The 15687-nt window shown below is 39.2% G+C and overlaps 1 protein-coding gene across 1 annotated transcript in view; it reads right to left on the bottom strand.

Moving 5' to 3' along the window:
- Nucleotides 1-15687, bottom strand: part of LOC124154357 (mucin-2-like) — a 70126-nt gene that overhangs the window by 28960 nt on the left and 25479 nt on the right. The window contains exons 3-7 of the mRNA XM_046528040.1: nucleotides 11108-11394; nucleotides 9655-9790; nucleotides 6099-6266; nucleotides 1232-1410; nucleotides 101-236 (exon numbers count right to left, since the gene is read on the bottom strand). Coding sequence (XP_046383996.1) covers nucleotides 101-236; nucleotides 1232-1410; nucleotides 6099-6266; nucleotides 9655-9790; nucleotides 11108-11394 — 906 coding nt within the window. The remainder of the gene's footprint in view (nucleotides 1-100; nucleotides 237-1231; nucleotides 1411-6098; nucleotides 6267-9654; nucleotides 9791-11107; nucleotides 11395-15687) is intronic.

Raw genomic sequence — 15687 nt, 5'->3', positions numbered from 1 at the left:
GCAAACATATAATTATATCAGTCATTCCCAATAACTATCAAATATTGTATTAAGTGCCAGTTGTGGATAATAATTGTGAAAATTAATTGAAATATCTTACCTCAATATTACAGGTGAAGAAAACTTGCATTTTATCGGGGAACTTGAATGCTGTAATGTTGTTGAAGGCAATAACACTGGCTCCAGTCCTTCCTGTCTGGTAAGTTCTTCTCCAGAAATGTATAAGCTTTTTCTTCCTGAAGGTGGGTTTGAAACTTCAGATTAGTAGACCGTATATTTTTAGGTTTAGAGGTATCATAGAAAAGACTAAACTTTTCTGGGCTTGCTTAGAACAAAGCTGTACCTCAATATCATGGAGACTATACGATGATTGTAAAACAGGATGATGTTAAAAATATTGGTATCTTGCGTTTTATGATTTCATCTTATTGTCTAGAGATATGTTAGACACTTACCATATCATAGGTATTATGCATCATGTGAAAAAGCTTTCACAAAACTCTCCCTTCTTCCCATGCAACTCATGCGTCAGTATCCATAGATTTTCCATCTAAATGCTTTCGTATATACATCGTTGCTTATTGTAGACCTTAATGGTGTAATCATGTGGTGCAGACACACTGGACACCATGATTTTTATGGATTCATTCAAGCTGTCCAGTCATTAGCTGTCAAGCTTTAGGATTACTGATTTTTAAACTATGCATACTGAATGCGTGTCATGTGTGTAACATTTTGAAAATCCAAAATGCCATGCAGGTAGCCATGTGTAAGGGGTTTACTGTGGAATTACTGAAATCATTGTTAATAAGCTGTGAGAATGAAGACACCCTCATACTCCAATATTTTAGCCAGACACATTTTTATTCATGCTGGTTCGGAAAATAATTGTTGTGGAAACACTTGAATATAGCCTACATATTCATTCTTTTTTTTTGGCTTTTCCTTGTCCTCAAGAATGTTATGCCCAATTTATTCCTTCTTGAATATTTGATGTTAAAGCATAACGTGAGATAATTTCTCTCCTGCAGCTCGAAGCTAATTTTGAAAATGTTCCTCAATTAAAGCCTTTGATGGAGTATATTATTCTAATGTGCTTTTAATTCTATATTTAAAAAAATAGTCTCATTGCAAAGTTCCTAGATCTCTATCATTTCTGATGATAATGGCTCTGATAATGAAACTTTGCTTACTTGCACACCAGAAGTTTTGAGTTAAGTTTAGTACTTACTTTGGACAACCTTCCGTGTCTGTCAGCTGGAGTCTTGCTGTGTTGGGTGATTCATAATCCTCTCCATCGTATGCCCAACAATCTCTAACCCTTATGTCATATTGGTTTTCTTCGTCTTTGAGGTAGACCAAAATGGTGAGCGTTTCTCCGATTTTGATGACTTCTTCGATAGGAGCAGTCTGTGGAGTAAAGAAGGCTTGATAGTTGACAATTAAGGTAGGAATTTGCCTTCTTCAGCAAGAATCAAAATTTTAAAAATGAGCATCAGGAGGTTGATATTTGAAAATATAATCAGGATTGACTGTGGATGAATACAATAGTCTGTCCTGAACCATATTTGGTTCCACAACTATAGGTCATTGCCACCAAGAAAATTTAGAAATGAGTGTTTTTTTTGGATAAATAACTTCGAAAGCAATCCTCAACGAATTTAATCATCATCATCACTGGTCAACAATCCTAGGATTGGTTTGACGCAGCTCTCCACTCAGTTCTCCTATCAGCTAATTTTTTCACTCCTACGTATTTCTTCTCTTTCACATCTCTCTTTACTTGTTCCATGTATTTTGTTCGGGGTCTTCCTTTTCCATTCTTGCCTTCCACTTGTCCTTCGATGATTGTCTTCATCAGGCCATCATGTCTCAAGATGTGGCCTATAAGGCTGTTCTGTCTTCTTATTAAGGTTTTCATGAGGCTTCTCTTCTCTCCTACCCTTCTGAGGACTTCCTCATTACTAACTCGGTCGATCCATTTGATTTTCATCATTCTTCTGTAGCACCACATTTCAAAGGCCTCTATCCTTGCTTTCTCCGCTGCGGTCATTGTCCATGCCTCACTTCCGTATAGGAGCATACTCCAGATGTAGGTTCTTATAAATTGTTTCTTCACTTCCATATTTAAGTTTCCCGCTGTAAGCAGGTCTCTCTTTTGGTGGAATGCTCTCTTCGCCTGGGCTATTCTGCTGATAATTTCTTTCTTGCTTCTCCCGTCACTAGTTATCTTGCTTCCCAAATAACAGAATTCATCCACCTCTATCAGTTTTTGCCTCCCTATTTTAATGTTGGTCTTGACTTCTTCTCTTCTGCTGCATACTAAGATCTTGGTTTTCTTCGTGCTTATTTTCAGTTGATATCTACTCATTACCCTACCCATATTAACCAGAATATTTTTCAAATCCTTCTCTGTTTCTGCTATAACGGCTATGTCATCGGCAAATCTTAGCATGCTAATTTTTTCTCCATGGATATTCACTCCCAATTCCTTTTCTTTGATTTCATTAAAGGCTTTTTCAATATAAACGTTGAAAATTACGGGTGACAATGTACAGCCTTGTCGCACTCCTTTCTTAATTCTTGCTTCTTCACAGCTGGGCCCTGATTTTATCACGGCTACTTGGTTTTTGTATAAACTGTGGATGATTCTTCTGTCATTATAAAGAACCCCAATTTCCTTTAGGATTCCAAGCATTGTGCTCCAATCCACGTTGTCAAATGCTTTCTCTAAGTCCACAAATGCAACGAATGTTGGCTTGTTCTTTTCCATTCGCTTCTCTATGAGCAGTCTTAGGGCCAATATTGCTTCCCTTGTGCCTTTGTTTTTTCTGAATCCAAATTGGTCCTCATCCAAGTACTCTTCTGCTTTTCGTTCTATTCTTCTATAGATGATCCTTGTCAGTATCTTTGACGCATGTGTAGTAAGGCTTATGGTCCTAAAATCTTCGCACTTCTCCACTCTTTTCTTCTTAGGAATAGGGATTATAATGTTCCTCTCGAAATCCTTTGGTATCTCACCTGTCGTATACATTTCACTAATGATTTTGTATAGCTGGTTCAACATCTTCCTGAATTTTTAATTAGTTCTGCAGGAATGTCATCAATGCCAGACGATTTATTTATCCTGAGGTCTCTTACAGCCGCATCAAATTCCGATCTTAACACACTCAATGCTGAAAAAATTTATCATAACACACCGCCACGCGGAAAAAATATTTTGCAATAATATCAGATATTATGTCTTCCTAAATCGTATACAATCATACATAGTTCAAAATTATTAAAATTTGCACTGTTATTAAAGAAAATATTAAACATTATAATAAAATTATAATAAATATATTATAATAAAAAGAAGGCAAAAAATCTGCTGCAAGCAAACGACTTGTATCCAGTCACAGGAGAGGACACTCTGAGACGCTGGGCACAATTGCAGGGTCTAGTAGAAGACGCGGAGGCAGATGGCGGGCCGAGAAACCTAACGAGACCGATGCCTTGTATTCAAGGCATCCGCGTCCTGGGCTAGCGCGGGATGCCTTGAATTCAAGGCATCCGCATTGAGTGTGTTAATATTGGGGCTCCCATGTCATCCGCATCCACTTCCCTCTCGTTTTCGATAGCATTCATTCTGAGGCGACTTCCTTTGTACAAATCTTCCAGATATTCCTTCCATCTCTTCCCTTTTTCTTCGTTTTCAATCAATAGTTCTCCGTTTTTGTCCCTAAGGGTATTACATCTTTAAAGTGGTTCCTCACTATCCTATAAGCGGCCTCTACTTTTCCATGTTTAAGATTGTTTTGCACGTCTTTGCAAATGCTTTTCATCCACGTTTCTCTAGCCTTCCGCACTTTACGACATATTTCGTTCCTTATTCTCTTGTAACGAATCTGTCCCTCCTCTGTTTTTGCAGCCTTGTATTTTCTTCTTTCTTCAATGAGATCTAATACTTCCTGCGTGATCCATGGTTTTTTCATAACGACTCTTCTTTTACCAAGAACTTCCTCAGCTGCCGCCTGCAGACCACTTCTAATGGTTTTCCAACTCTCTTCCATTGGTTTGTTAGTCGTATCCTCCCCTATTTTATTTTCTACAGACTCTTTAAAAGCCAGTTGATGCTGAACCTCCCTCAATTTTTCAACCTGCCATATGTTTTTCACGGCTTACTTCAGCTTTTTAAATTTAAGGTGGCATTTCATCATAACTAATGGTCACTATCGATATCTGCCCCTGGATAACTTTTGCAGTCCTTCACCTGGTTCCTGAATCTTTGTTTCACTAGAATGTAGTCGATTTGGAATCTTCTACGGTCTCCTGGCATCTTCCACGTGTATCTTTTTCGCAGGGGATTTTTGAATAAAGTGTTGGCAACCACTAGCCTGTGCTCCGTGCATAATTCAAGTAGCCTTTCTCCTCTTTCATTTCGGTTACCCAGCCCATATTTCCCACTCATTATTCCGTCTTGACCTTCGCCGACGACGGCGTTCCAGTCACCTAAAATAATAAGATTTTCTTCCCCTCTTACCTGCTTGATAACTTCCGCTATATCTTGGTAGACATCTTCTACTTCTTCGTCTTCATAATCTGACGTAGGCATGTAAACCTGTACCACTACAGTAGCTACGGGTTTAGTATCTATCTTCACCATTACTATCCTTTCATTAAACTGCAGGTAGCTTTTAACACGCATCCCGGCGCTCTTTCTCAGCATTATGCCTACTCCAGCATTACCATTTAGCGATCCCGTGTGTATCATTCTGTAGCTTCCACTCCAAAAGTCTCCTTCCTGGGGCCACTTCATTTCGCTGATGCCTAATACATCGAGGTTCATTCTTCGCATTTCCACCTTCAAGTTCTCTAGCTTACCGCAGGTACGAAGTGATCTGACGTTCCATGTTCCTATCCATAACATTCGATCTCGTTTGACCGATGTACCCTCTCGAGTAGTCCCCGCCCGGAGATCCAAATGGGGGACTAGTTTACCTCCGGAATATTTTACCCGAGAGAATTCCATCATGTCATCATATAAATTGAGTGGAGTAGCTGTGACTCCTCGGGATGATAATGTGGTGGTTTCCCCTTGCCTTCCACATCGCAGTACTACAGCCGTTAAAGTAAATGTTACCACGCCCGTAGTGGAATGTGTGTCGCTGTACCGACCAGTATGGTCTCCACCTTCGCACATGTGAAGAAGAGCTGCTGCCCTCTCCCCCGGGTGATGAGAGGCATAATTGTTGGCGGCCCCCAGTCGCCAAGTCACGGTATCTTCACAGGTTTTGATATCTTTTAAATGGTCTACCTTACCCAAGGGTAGCCCAATACCCCCTCAGAATACCGCCGCTTTTTGTCCCCGACTGCTTATTCAACGAGAGAACTCGCTTATCTCGCAGCTAACCTCTATATCTAAAGGTTGACCCACCATCCGCAACCCGGTGGATGCACTCGGTGGCTTTAAGCTCAGCCGCGAGAACGAATTTAATAAAATCGTAAAATAAAGCAATATATGTATGTACCTACCTTGTTTAAGCGAGATTATATGTCAATAATATTCCAGTAACTGTCAGGAAATGTAAGACATCCTTATTTCAAAATTATTATTGTATTATTATTATCAGAAGGCTTATTGATTTTGATACTGAAATAAGAATAAGTTTTAGGTTTCCTGGCTGTTACTGGAATATTTATGTCATGAAATCTGGCATATACATGGCATATATCTTTATTTGAGAGTTTTATTGAACGAATTCAGGAATGTTGTATACATACTTAAAATTTATTTGAATCAATATCAATCAAATTCTTTAGTATGCTATTCCTCAATTTTTTATTAGGGTTTCATAAAATAATTCGGTGAAAGGAGAGATTTTAGTTAAATTTTCTTCTTATGATCTTGTTTATTCCCTTACTTGGGGTCAAGACACACAATAGTCATCATTTTTATTTGATAATGACGAGAATAAAGTTTTTATTTCCTTCAGAGACATTTAAATATTGAAAAAATATCCTTTTGGTTCCAGCTCTTAGACGTGAAGCTTAATATCTTTATGTCTTTACAGGAATTTTACCCCCAATAAAAATAATATTAGAAGCGTTCTTACATTTGGATATTCTCCGCGACGGATGTCCATCCAACAGTCGACTGAGCCTGTGCAAACAGGCACTGATACTACCTCCAACATATCAACTACAAATGGCTTTAATATCACAGTCTTCTCTTTTCTCTCGGTGGTAGCACAAGATATCTTCCTTGCGCTATCCCAGATTTCCTAATCAGAAAAAATTAAAATCACATAATCAGTACATATTATATAGACCAAAATCAGGGATGTATTTGCTAGTTTAGGAGAAAGGAAAGATGGTCAACCATAGGCAAAAGGCAGAATTTATTTAGGGTTTAGTGAGTCCAAGTAAAGGGATTTATACCTTAGGAGTTTTTATAACAATTACAAGTCTCATGCAATTGAATATAAAATGATAAGATTGAAGTCATATAAAATTTGTACTAATCCAGAAGTGATGTTGCTATATTAAAATTATTTTTCTCTTTCATCCCTGCCAAAAGCACTCTAGTTAGGGAAAATATGAGTTAGCTTCTTGCGCTTTCTTTAATATAAAATAGGAATTCATAGATTGTCATTCAATGTGTGGGACTTCAGAAAATAAGCAGTTAAGTTTACAAGTAGGACCTTTTCACTCGGTGTCCATTGTTCAAATACAGCAACAATATGTGCCATGTATTTAATTATGATATATGTAGGGAATGATGAAGTGGAATAGGTAGTGTGTGTACATCATGTTTGTATAGTCAAGCGTCCATATGGATTGATACGGATAATGGTCGGCTTGGTTGTTTCAATGTTTTGAACAAATAGGGAAGAATTTATGGTAGATGTCAATATTCTATGCTGCAGTGTCATGTACCTCATCTCATAGACTCGCCTGTGGTATTTTCCCCTCACCAACTAGGCTAACAAAATGAGTACAACTAAATTTGAGGCCTAAAATTTTGCATTAACCCTCACAGATAATATGCCTTGTGGTGTTCTTCACTTTCTTTTGAACCGAGTGAAGGAAAGGCAATGGATAAAAATTACAGAGATAGCACAGGGAAAAGAGCGTTTGTGGTGACAAAATTAATAAAATATGGCTGTGTAAGTGTCGTGCTGACTTGCATTCTCACACTTGGTAGCTGTAGAGCAAGCTATACCTAAGCAAGCAAGAGATACCTAACGCCTTCCTCTAACCCCTACATCCAGTGAGGACGAGCTGGGAACTGGAAACTAGCGGATGTGTTGGTGGGAAAGAACGCACGTGTTAGCAGTTGGCTTGGGACGACGTGCGGGATGGTTAAAAGGCTTGTGCCTAAACGCTTTATCATTTTTCTGAACTGATGGCGGCTGGGTGGAAAATAGCAAGTAGTCAATCAGAAGCGCTGCCCCTTCCACCTCTCCGTTCCCCTCCATCCCCTTCCCTTTTCCGCTCCGCTCCCCTCCATCCGGCCGACCAGCGTTGCCAGGCTTGGGAGTAACGGTACTTTCGGGGGCAGCGGAAGATTCTCGGACGAACGCTGTGCTATTCGATTTGGCAACAATGCTAGCTGGAGAGCGATCTGCACTGCACGGAGTTCGAAGAGAGACTGCGGGCTCCTACACACTTTCTACTATCGTTCTCCTGTGATTGGCTAGAAGAGAGGGTGGGTTTCAAGCGTGCTAAAGGTCAGCCGCCATCAGTTCAGAAAAATGGTATAATAGAGTGGAGATATGAAAAAGACCGGGAATTTGTTACTAATTCCTTAATTCCCTTCCTCGCGTTCCCTCTGCGTTCTCCGGTGGACCTGAGAGAGTTACAGCTGAATTAAAAATAAATTTAGATAAACTGGTTAAGAGATGTAAAAATGCATGGTATATTTGAATTAATCATTCGCTCTTGGAAACAGACTATCGGGTAGATAGATCAAAGAAAATTATGTATGAAATGAAAATAAACAACCTTGGTAACTTTTCACTGGAACTTTTTATTGGTCCAACGCATTACAATGCCGAGGTGTCATTTTTAAGTAGGTACTTGAAAATGATGCCTCAGCACTGAAACGTGTCGCACCAAGAAAAATTTCCAGGAAAAACTCACAGAAGTTGTTTATTTTTCATTTCAACATGGATTTTCACAAAGTTTAAGCCAAATTGATTGATTTCAAAATTATTTATTTTCATAGTTACCACTGGAAATTAATGGTGATGGGTTTAGATTAGAAATAATCAAAATATATTACTCTATGGGAGAGGATATCTTCATATTAGGCAATGAAATCAACTGTTTGGCGTGAATTGGTGGAACGATGAGATATTCATGGTGAAGTATAAACCCAGAACTGTTCCACAAACTTTTATTTGCAGTCAACTAGTTTCGACGGCTACAACTTTGATTTTTTACTGTTATTTACTGTTTGTCTTGATAAAGACGCTATAGCCATCGAAAATAGTCGACTGCAAATAAAAGTTTGTGGAGCAGTACTAAGTTTTTGCTTCACCAAGCAAAAACCTAGTACTGTTCCACCATGAATTCATATTAGGTGGTGCGTTAAGGAAATGCAAATAGTATTCTGGAGCCTAATGGACGGTTATGCCATTCGAGGAAGCCTGCATCCGTCAGGTAATATAAGATAAGAGGAAATTAGCAATCAGGGTTTAGGGTAGATGCTAGAGTTAAAGTTTTACTGATAAATCCTTTCTCAAGGCATTTTTACACGGGATACGTAATTGCATGGGCGCAACCAGAGAGGGGCAGAGGGGGCAGTTCCCGCCCCTTCCCCCCCAGAAGCACAAATTGCCAATGTCTTTAAGAAAAATAATATTTTTTCAAGAAAATAATTTAAAAACTAATAAAGAGCTGTTACAGTTTCCTTAAAATGTTGATTTAATTCACCTTTTCCATGCTTAAATCTTACCTACAACTTGAAAAACCATGGCTTGCCCCCCCCCCTAGTTTTGATCCTGGGGACGCCCTTGTGTAATAGCACAATATGACATGTGTACGAAGGCGCAGTCGAGATTCATGCGAGAATGCATGGATGTAAGATGGCAAAATAGCCCCTGTTCTAATTTCGTTCGTGTATTCGCGCGACTGCACGCCATTATGAGAAATTAATGCAGTTATAACCTGCGCAATTATGTGCCTCGTGTATTTGCGATCTCCAGCTTGTACTTTGGATTAAGAAAGTCAAGCGGACTACATAGATGAGGTTCAATTCCATCCCACAGAAGGCTGATCGCTGTTGCCACTTCATTCGCATTATAATCGGTTTTTAAAAATGTCCGCGGCGCGGTGATGAGTGCCATGCGATCCACTTTTTTTCCCAATATTTTGCAGAATAATGTTTGTAATTGGAAGGAATATCATGGAAAAGTTATGAATTTGATAGATCACATCATCATGTATATAAATTTGGGTTGGCGCAACTAATTATGTCTTTTTTCCTCGTGAAACTCGGATCAATGTGTCCGTCAGTGACAAGAGTGACGACTTTTAGAAACCCATTTAAATGCGCCGTGGGTGAGATCACATTTAGAGGCCGCCATGAGGATCCTCTATTGTAGTATTCGTGGAGAAAGTATTTCTATACATTTAATGGTGGAAGCGAGGACCTTGTTTACATGCCTGCACAACGTCATCAGTCTGAATGACGATTATATTTTCCACTGAGCGGCCGAATCCCCCAGGAGGCACCGTGCCGCAGTCGTCTAAGGGAACGGTGAACGAGTACGTATACTGCCCAGCTCCTGGTTCCACGTACCTGGAAGAAAAATCAACCGTCTGGTGAAGATGAGCGAAAGAGAAGGTATTCCGTTGATGTTCCTCATTTTCTGTTACTATCGCATCGGTTAGTGTTGCGAAGACAACGATTTCGCTGGTACGGATGACCTTATTCGACCAATACGGTACCAACGGAAAATGAAGAACTTCATCGCTCACCGCAGAAATCTCCGTCCTCACAAGGTATTTCGTTTAACCCCTACGCATTCCGTTGGATACTATTTTACGGCCTCGAATACGCCTCAATAAGGTATCGGTAAAGGTTTTGTTGTAAGTACTTATAATTACAGGCAGAGCTTAATTTATAAAAATTTAGGTACCGGAACGCATACCCACACATTTAATTCTCGCATGATATTGAAATGTAAGCCGCCACCCTAAGCCATATTAGTTGAGTCTGGAACCATTTGAGTAATCGCTAAGTTAAAAAAAATTATCCTCAGGAGACAGTAAAACCGATGTAAGGCAAACAAAAATACTTTACAATTTAATCGATTTTAGTCCTAGCGTATTCAATTTGTAGCGTGTCAGTCTGTCTTCGTCGAATGTAAACTTCGTGGCCGTCTGCGTCGCACCCACCATGGCGAGTGTGGAGCGCGGCAGGAAGTGAATTCGTGGATTGGAGTAGAAGTGGTCCATTCACATGGAATGCGAAAATAAAATGCAGACCGCCGACGGGAGAAAGAACGACGCTTGGGCGATTGACGTTTACCACATCATAGCGGCAGGAAGGTATTTCGTGGTTGGAGTCGAAGTGATCGGTGGCACAGAATGCAAAAAAATTCTCGCCTCTAGGTGTACGTCATGAGACGAGTGAATTTTTGCTTACATGACACCATGAATACTTTCAAAAATAAGTCGCGTAGTTTGCGTTCGACGCAGAATCTCTACACGTACATTTTAGACTTGGTGCCACCGCTGTAGCCCGACGTTGCGTAAATTTGCGAGCAAAAAAACGTGCAAAAACGAACCAAAAACAGCCTGCTCATAAAACGGGAGACAAACAGTGGCAAGCCACAATTAATTCCTATTCCGCCCACTGCAGTGGTTCTCCTTTAAAAACTCTAGAAAGGAGAACTATGGTAATGGCATGCTACAATAATTCTATGTCCCTTAAACCCCCTGTTACTAGTCCTCGCAATCGGCCTGTGATTATCGCGATTGGGCCATAATTCTTATGATTGGACCATGGCACGGTAACAGCTGGTAGCCCAGCTAGGTCAACCTGGGAGCACGCATTCAGTTAGTGTCACTCATTTTCTGCCCATTGGTGATGATAATCTTCTCTCTCGCTTACCTGCACTTGGCCTCGTCGAAGTGGCCCTTGCTGTAAATGACTCCGTCGAATGGGCCGCTGAAGACGATCTTCACCCCCATGCCACGGGAGTCGCATTTGACGTCGATCATGTCGACGTGCGTGTGGTGGTGGTGATGGTAGCCCACTTCGTTGTGCTCGTCGTGCCTGGCGGCGAGGTCCCTCGCTCTTGGTCCCCGCTCCCCGCTCGGCACCAAACCCACGGTGTCCAGCGCATTTCCGGGCGGTTGCACGGGGTGCTCGTCGAAGGTGAGCTGGGCTGCAGCCAGCTGTAAAGACAATCAAGAATGGAATTTTAGAAATTAGTTTATTGTGCGGTGGTCATTCGAAGGAAATAATAGCATTTAAAGGCATGAAATTTATGATTAAATGTTGGGGAAGATTTGGATTCACAGGGGTCATGACCCTCCAAAATTTAATAAAATTTCTAAAAATTTTATTAGTTTTACGGTTTTTATATTTTGTAAAAACTTACAAAGGATGTTAACCTTCATTCATTTCGCTTGACTGGTGTGAAATTGTGATTGAGGGATGAAGGATTTTTGTCACTGACAGTGAAATGCATGGTAGCTTTCCTCATGCTTATATGATTTTTTACCATGATTTTGGTAACGTGCCAAAGCCATGGCTGTAATACCGAAATGTATGCATTTAGCATTCTTCGTCTTTGACTTGGCACAGAATAGTGCTTTCAGAAATCGAGATAAGCCACGTACAGAGGTTTTAGTTGAGAATGTGGGATATGTCGGCTGCCATAGGGTTCTTTATGATTTATACGAGGATATTTACTTTAACTACCTTATTCCTGCTCGCAGATGTGAATTTATTCCATCAAAGGATGCCCTTATCAGTGTCAACGATAGATATTTACTCCTCCCTTTTCCATTTTGGCCTACTCTTGCTCCAGGTGGAAGTTCATTTTCTGGAAATGGTTGTAAATAATTGTTTTCTACTAGTGCATATTTTACCTGATATTCTCGCAGATTTAAATAGAGTAAACAGTCTATATTTACAATGATCTCAATTTTACCTGATTTAATGTTATCGTGTGTGTAATATTTCGAAGACTGCCTCGTGAACGGCGGTGAAATACACATGAATTATGAATTGCCATATGAAAAAAATCCCCTGAACAGGGAATCGAACCAAGGACCTTTGGCTTACCGGGCCAATGCGCAGACCACTTGGCTATCCAGGTTCCTGAATTCTAATGGTGTGTATTTATAGGTGCGCGATACTAATTCTTGATAGTCATCGAAAGTACTACCTCCGATGTACTTAAATTACCAATGTTGGATTTAATTCACGCAGGAACTTTCTATAATTAATTTTTATACCATTATAAAATATAATAATATATATTTTTATACTATTTATTCAAAATAACTAACGTTGTATACATCAACCAATCCCTATTAGGTCAATTAAATTCTAGTATCCTCGACTGTCCTATAAAGTATCTCCTTATCTTTTTAGATGCCTATTAGCTTATATACCCATTACTATTTGAATTTGCAAAGTCCATTATTTTTTCACCACCTAGAGGTATTGTTCTCATCAAAAGATAACAAAATTTGATGTATATTAACCTAATTATTTTTTACGATTCAAAAACTTACCCCAGATACCGCTGGAAAAGATTGCAATTAACAATGTCAACGGATTTTTCAACGACCCGTCTGGTGATATGTTTAAAGTTAGTGGCTTTATTTTTTGGATCCAAGAAATAGTAAATGAAAATTAACTTGGTTCGTTCCGTACTGACACTTTATTTCTTGATAATTGATAATTATTTTTGTTCCGTATTTCATTTCTTGATAATTACATCCTTTTTTTTGAAACTATGGTCAGAAATAAAGAACGCAGTGCGTATGGAACGTACCAAGTGAATTTTTATTTCAAATCTGGTACTATTTTACTTTTGAGGTTTCCAATTTTCCCCAAGAATGGAAATTAGCAAAAAAAATATATTTTCAACAGTCATTTTTCCCGACTGCTCGCCTTGCCGGAAGTTGCACGCAGTGAACTCGTGTGACAAGGAGTAGTCTACCCCGCAGGATGAAGCGTCCTTGGGTCGCGCTCGCCAGACGGTGTCCTCATTTAGCGTTCGAAACCGTAAAGCAATGAATGCTTCGGCGGGAAGGCATCGAGCGTTGCGGTTGCAATTAGCAGTCACAGATTCCAAAGCCAGCAAGCCAAATTCTAGCCTGCCTTCAATCGTTATTGAGCTGCCAATTTGGCGTAATTTAATAACGTAATCGACTATCCGTGCAAATTTATCCACTTTTGCAAACAATGTTCTTTAACCCTCTCAATGCAATCTATTTGGAATTATACTGTGGACAAATACCGAAGGTATTTAAAATAATATGTTTCACCTTAAAAAAATATATATTTTATGTTATTTTTTGGAATATCAACATGGTGTTTTTATTTTGCTCTCACGATATTGATTATCTAATATATATTTAGTCTTGATTTTTTTATTCAAGAGTTTAGTTGTCAAGTTATTGTTAATTTGAACAGCTACCCATCTCAAAGCTGAGATTTCGGCTCGTGGTAATTTTTGGTGGAGAAGAAAAAACCGATATATCGGCCCGCGGCACTAAGAGGGTAAAATTTTCAGTATATATTGCGTACATTGTAAAAATTATTTTGAAATTAACAACTAAATGTGACAAAATTTGATATTTAAATCGCCAGCAGTACATAATTTAATCAACTTCAAAGTCTAATTGACCCTCAAGAGAATGATGAGTGGTTTTGTAATGAAGTGAGTGTCGAATTCAGATAAAGTTGGTAATTTTAGTTAAATATTTTGTTGAATCGAATGAAATTGTGTGAGCTAGGCACTCAGTTTCATTGCCTCTTTAAGTATGGCGGCCTCGGAATGTTAATGACTCGGCATTACTCAATTTTGCGATAATACGATAAAAATTACAAATGTTACCATTTAAAGAGTTGAGATTTACCGAAGCTTAGATATTACGCCCGCTGAAAAAGGACCGAGGCCCTGTCTGATGCAGATGCCTGAATAAGACCTCAAGAGAGAAAAATTTGAGCCAATTAGGGATTATAGAGCGATAATGCTACTACGATCGTTTTTGGTGCAGCTAATGTCTAACTTGTCAGGTAAAAGAAATTAAATTGAAGTTTAGGTAGTATTAAATAGGCTATTGGTAGAGGAAGCAAACTTCTTATATTCGAACCCCAGGTCGTTGAGGAAAGGGGAAAGAAATATCACTATGATCAGTTGATATATCACATTAATGTATTCAGTGAATAGTTGGGAACCAGCGAGAGAAAGTTTCTGTCACCGATGAAAAGAAATAGATTTTAATGGGAAGCCATTATGCGAAGAATTGCATTGTTTTTGCTCATAACTGTATTAATAAATAACTTACATTTTAAATACGTTTTCTCCATTGTCTAAATTGGAAAATTTCTAAAAATATGAAGTGACAATTTTTTTAGCCTATCTAGTATTGAAAATCTGTTAGAGGACGAAAAAATGTGTGTTCGGGCTCGCACTAGCGGTTAAAGTCGTTAGTGACTTTGGAGATGGATCGCAATGGGACACAGGAAGGACACAAAAAACATCATAAGATATCACTCAAGATTTTTGGACCTTGCAAAATTCGAATGTGGAATAGGGAAAAGTTATGAGTACAAATGAGTGATTATTATCCTTTAACTTCCCGTTTCACCCACACAAATCTGTGGTGAAGTTATAAATTCAGAGATTATTGCATATTTATCTCCCTTCAGTTTATGAGAACTAATATTTGGATTATGCTTCTTCACGGAAGTGAGGCATGGATAATAAGAGCCGCAGAGAAATCATGAGTAGAGGTCGTCGAAATGTGGTGCTACCGGAGGAGAAAGAGGATCAAATGGATCGACCGAATCAGTCATGAGAAAGTCGTAAGAAGAGTAGGAGAGAAGAGAAGCCACATGAAAACTTTGGAAAGAGGACGGAATAAACTTTTAGGCTTAACTTAACCCTCTTGAGATATGATGGCCTGATGAAGGAAATCGTCGAGGGATAAGTAGATGGCAAGAACCGAAAAGGAAGGCCTCGAATAAAATATATGGAACAGGTAAAGAAGCATGTGGAGAAGGAAAAAGACGTAGGCATGATAAGATTAGCTGATAGGAGAATTGAGTTGAGAGCTGCGTCAATCCAATCTTATATTACTATTGTTGACCAGTGATGATGACGCATATATTGTAATGGTTCAACGTCAGTTGCCCGGATGAAAACCGCGAAAACCACCCATAAATGATAAACCTCCTTAAGTTGCCAGTCAGGACGATTTATCGAAAGATTTAATTTAGCATTACAATAAATGCGGAGGATTCCCGTTCGCAGCTTGTTTCGTGGTGAAGAGATCCAAATTGTAGTAAGGAGCGTGACGACTCGGCGGCAGGTGAAGGTAGATAAATAGGTTTCGTACGAATACCCAAAGAAACGCAAGGACCTTTTCATTCAGCATTTGCACAAATGTATTCAAAAATAGGAAACATCTTACATGAAATTTTTAACCTGATGAGTGAAAATG

The sequence above is a fragment of the Ischnura elegans genome, chromosome 1, assembly GCF_921293095.1.
Source record: "Ischnura elegans chromosome 1, ioIscEleg1.1, whole genome shotgun sequence".
NCBI lineage: Eukaryota > Metazoa > Arthropoda > Insecta > Odonata > Coenagrionidae > Ischnura > Ischnura elegans.
Note: the sequence above shows the minus strand (reverse complement) of the source record. Positions and strands in the feature narration are given on the sequence as shown.